Raw genomic sequence first — 5,000 nt, forward strand, 5'->3', positions numbered from 1 at the left:
CCCTCCCTTCCTCCCTCCCTCCCTCCCTCCCTTCCTCCCCCTTCCTCCCTCCTCCCTCCCTCCCTCCTTCCCTTCCTCCCCTCCCTCCCTCTCTCCCTCCCTCCTTCCTCCCTCCCTCCCTCCCTTCCTCCCTCCCTCCCTCCCTTCCTCCCTCCCTTCCTCCCTCCCTTCCTCCCTCCTTCCCTCCCTCTCTCCCTCCCTCCCTCCTTCCTTCCCTCCCTACCTCCCTTCCTCCCCTCCCCCTCCCTTCCTTAATCTCTTTGCAGTTTTCTCTCCTTGACATGAGGCCGAAGCGAGGGTCGAGGAGTGAGGAGTGTGGATGGTCTCTCTCTCTCTCTCTCTCTCTCTCTCTCTCTCTCTCTGTCTGATTCTCTATCTCTTTCTCTCTCTCTCTCTCTCTCTCTCTCTCTCTCTCTCTCTCTCTCTCTCTCTCTCTCTCTCTCTCTCTCTCTCTCTCTCTCTCTCTCTCTCTCTCTCTCTCTCCCTGTATGTCTGTCTGTCTGTTTCTCTCTTTCTCTCTCTCTCTCTCTCTCTCTCTCTCTCTCTCTCTCTCTCTCTCTCTCTCTCTCTCTCTCTCTCTCTCTCTCTCCGTCCCTCTCTCCCTCCGTCTCTGTTTCCCTCTCTCTCTCCTCTCTCTGTCTGTCTGTCTGTCTCTCTCTCTCTCTCTCTCTCTCTCTCTCTCTCTCTCTCTCTCTCTACGTCTATCTCTCTCTCTCTCTCTCTGTCTTTCCCGATTTCTCTCTCTGTCTGTTTCTCTCTCTCTCTCTGTCTGTCTGTCTTTCCCTCTCTCTCTCTCTCTCTCTCTCTCTCTCTCTCTCTCTCTCTCTCTCTGTCTTCCCCCTCCCCTCTCTCTATCTCTGTCTCTCTCTCTCTCTCTCTATCTCACTGTCTCCCTCCCTCTATCTGTCTCTATCTGTTCATCTATCTATCTATCCATCTAGAGAGAAAACGAAGACAGATACAGACAGACAACCGGACAAACAGACAGAACACAAACCAATAGACAAATAGATAAACACACACACCTCTTATATCAATAAAAAACAAATAAATAATAATAATCCAAGTGATCCTCATTGAACACGAGAAAGATTCCCGACACGAGAGGGCGCGAGGGGGAAATAGAGCTTAGTGCTAAAAAGTCATATAAACATTGGAAATGGATGAGGGGAAGGAAAGAAGGGGAATGATAAACAAACAAATGAACACAATCGATTACTGGCTATTTTTAAATTATTGTTTATTGCTCTTGGTATCATTATAATTGTAGTTATTATCGTTACTGTTATCTTTGTCATCATTATCATTATCGTTGTTATCATTATTATTATTATCAATATCATTATTGTTATGATAGTGATAGTATTAATGATTAAAATGATAAGAATGCTGATAATAATAATAACTACTATCATTATTTTCTTCATCATTAATGTTGCAGTTATCTTTATTGTGATTATGATGATTATTATCATAATTGATATTATTATCTTCTTTATTAGCGTTATTATTATTATTGTCATTATTTTTGTTATATCATCAATATTATCATTATTATTTTTATTATTATCATGATTACAATTATCACTTTTGTTATCATTATAGTTACATTTATTTTATCATAATTATCATTATAATAATGATAATGATAATCATTATCATTATTATCCTTATTACCATTATCATTATTATTATCATCATTATCATTATTGTTGTTGTTACAACTATAATCATCATAATCGTTATTTTCATCACTATTATCATTATCATCATCTTCATCATCATTATCATCATCAGTATCCTCCTCATTATCACAATTATTATATAATGGCTATTTTTATAGCATTATCATCATTATCAATATTATCATTATCTCTATAATCATCTGTATAATCATCATTATTAATACCATTGTAATCATAGTCATTATTTACAGTGTCATTATATTTTTCATCATCATCATAGTTTTTATCATTATTCCTATTATGATGATAATGATGATCATAATGATAATAATTGTCATTATCACCATTATTATAATCATCATTATTATTTTTCTATTATGATACTATTTTCATTCTCATTTTCATTATCATTATCAATATCATTATCATTACTATTATCATTATCATTATTTTCATTATTATCATTTCTATTATTATCATCATTGTTGTTGTCATTATCATTATAAATCATAAGAAATAATAGCAATAACAATAGTAATGATGATGATAATTATGATAATTATAATGATGATAATGATTTTGATGATAATAGCAATAGTAACAATAACAATGATAATAGCAGTAATAATGATCATAACAATAATAATAATGATAATAATAATGATGATAATAATAATAATAATAATAATGATAATAATAATAATAATAATAATAATAATAATGATGATGATGATGAAGATGATGATGATAGTGATGATGATGATGATAATAATAATAATGATAATAATAATGATGATGAATAATGATAATGATAATAATAATAATAATGATAATAATAATGATGATAATAATACTAATAATAATGATAATGATAACATTAAAACTAATAATAATGATTATAGATAATGACGAGGAAAATCATAATGATAATAGTGATGAGGATAATAACAGCGATAATGATAATTATGATAAGAGTGATGAGGATAATAACAGCGATAATGATAATTATGATAATGATGATATTGATAACAACAACAACATTAATGATAATGATAGCAATAATAATAATGATAGTAATAACAATAATGATAATAACAATAATTGAAATGACAATGATAAAAAGCAATAATGATGATAATGACAGAAGTACTAATGATAATGATATGAATAATGATAATGATGATAATGACAATAGTAATGATATTAATGATGGTGATGATAATGATAATGACAATAATTATATTGATGATAATGACAATAATATTAATGATTATAATAATGATAATGATAACGATAGTAATAATTAGGATAATTATAATGATTATAAGATAATGGTAACAATTATGCTAATGATAATGATAAAAAAAATTACGATAATGAGAATCATGACAATAATAAGAAAGATAATGATAAAGAAGATGAACAATAATGATAGTAATAATGGAAATGATGAGAATATTAATGACGATTAAGATAATAGTAATAATAATTATAAAAATTGTAATGATAACGATGATAAAAACAGTAACAATAATTATGCTAATAATAATGTCAATAATACTAAGGTTATAATCATAATCGTAAAAGTAATGATGATAAAAACAGTAACAATAATGATTCTAATAATAATGTCAATAATAATAAGGTCAAAATCATAATTGTAAAAGTAATAAAAAAATATGATAATAATAATTAATCCTGTTCATTATCATCCTCAACCTCATATTCCTATATCTATGAACCTCACGTTATCAATAACATTAAACCAATCAATATCACAACCATCTGCATCAACCCAATACTCATTATACATACACATTCATCTAAGTATCTTTTTTTCCTCAGTATCTTTTATGTACTTACCTGCGTGGTGACAGACAGCAGCAGCCACAGCCAATAGGAGTAGAACACGAGCCATTGTGAAGTTTATTGTATTTTATCTTGTTTCCTTCTCTTGATTTTTATTTCTTATTTTTATTTTATTTTTTATTTCTATATTTTTTTGTATTTTTTATTGATTTTTTTATTCTATTTTTTATTCCTGCTAGAGTATCGTGTGTTGTTGTTCTTCCTGTTTGGTCTATTTTTTTCTCTCTTTTTTTCGTATTGTTTGTTTAATTGTTTATCTATGTGTCTGTTTCGAATTTATCTTGTGTCTTGATTATCACTTTAATGGTATTGTATGTCTGGTTTGTCTTTTCTATGTCCGTTTTATCTAAAAATAGAATGTATGTATATAATTTTGCAACCTTTTTCAACCTTTTTAAAGATTTTCTCTTGAAAAGTCTTAGATTTTTTCTTAACCTCTCACAATCAAACTTTTTTCATGTAATCAAGCCTGGAACTTCTTCTTCCTTTTTTTCTAATTATCTCTATCTTCTGATATCTTAATCTTCAAAATTACCTTTAATATTCAATCAGAATCTTTCTTATTTCTTTAAAAATTCTTCTTTTCCTGCAAGTATTCATTTACAAATTGACATAATGCTACTTTTTTTCCCTATTCTCTCTTAAAGCGTAAATCACAATATTATCTGAGGCTTTTTCCCCACCCTTTTTACACGTCGATTCATTCATTTACATTCCAAAACTTTCTCATGATTAATCCCCACAGTTTTACACCTCCATGTGTGTCTTTTAGGTGTAATCCTCGCGTGGGCGTCCTGTAGGATTAATCCTTGTCTTTTTATCTACCCGAGGGCTTCCTGCAGGATTAATCTCTTTTTTTTTTTTTTATGTTACTTAATCCCGTGTGATTTCTCGAGGATGAATTCTCATATTTGTCTTGATAGGAGCACCATTTATGATCGATTTTATCCTCCCATCCACATCCAATCTGATTGATCCCCACTTTTTTAATCCTTCCATAACGATCATGAAAGACTAACCCCTCGTTTTAATCCCTTCCCTTAGAGTCTCTCCTGCAGGATTCATCCCACGTTCTTTATTTAGTCCTTCCGGGCGCGTCCTGTGTTCCTGCGATCTCCTATTTCTTATCTCTCTTTGGCTCCCCTTTTTTGTGGCCAGTTTGGCTTACGTCCCACAAGGAATTTCCTCTTTGGCTCTAGGATTCTGACACTTTCCTTAACCCTTTGAAATCGCGTGTCATGGTCTTCCACTGGTAATTATGTCCTGTTAGATTGGAAGGTGGATTTTTTTTTTTTAATAAAGATTTTTTAAAAATTGATGGTGATGGGCATTAAGAGAGATCAATAATAAGAAAAATATAACTAAGAAAGATAATAAAGAAGAAAAGGATAAAAAAAGGAAGATGAAAAAGGAGAAGAGAAGCAAAATTCGACGAAGAAATAATGA

General features: G+C 31.2%; 1 protein-coding gene across 1 annotated transcript in view; it reads right to left on the reverse strand.

Annotated features, from left to right (window-relative positions):
• Positions 1–3,664, reverse strand: part of LOC122253921 (neuronal growth regulator 1) — a 354,189-nt gene extending 350,525 nt beyond the window's left edge. Inside the window, exon 1 of the mRNA XM_086534304.1 lies at positions 3,549–3,664. Within this exon, the coding sequence (XP_086390430.1) occupies positions 3,549–3,603 (55 nt within the window). The 5' untranslated portion in view covers positions 3,604–3,664. The remainder of the gene's footprint in view (positions 1–3,548) is intronic.
• Between the last annotated feature and the right edge of the window lie 1,336 nt (positions 3,665–5,000).

This window comes from Penaeus japonicus, unplaced genomic scaffold (genome assembly GCF_977035675.1).
Source record: "Penaeus japonicus unplaced genomic scaffold, GWHDUDI00000001_assembly GWHDUDI00000041, whole genome shotgun sequence".
Taxonomy (NCBI): Eukaryota; Metazoa; Arthropoda; class Malacostraca; order Decapoda; family Penaeidae; genus Penaeus; species Penaeus japonicus.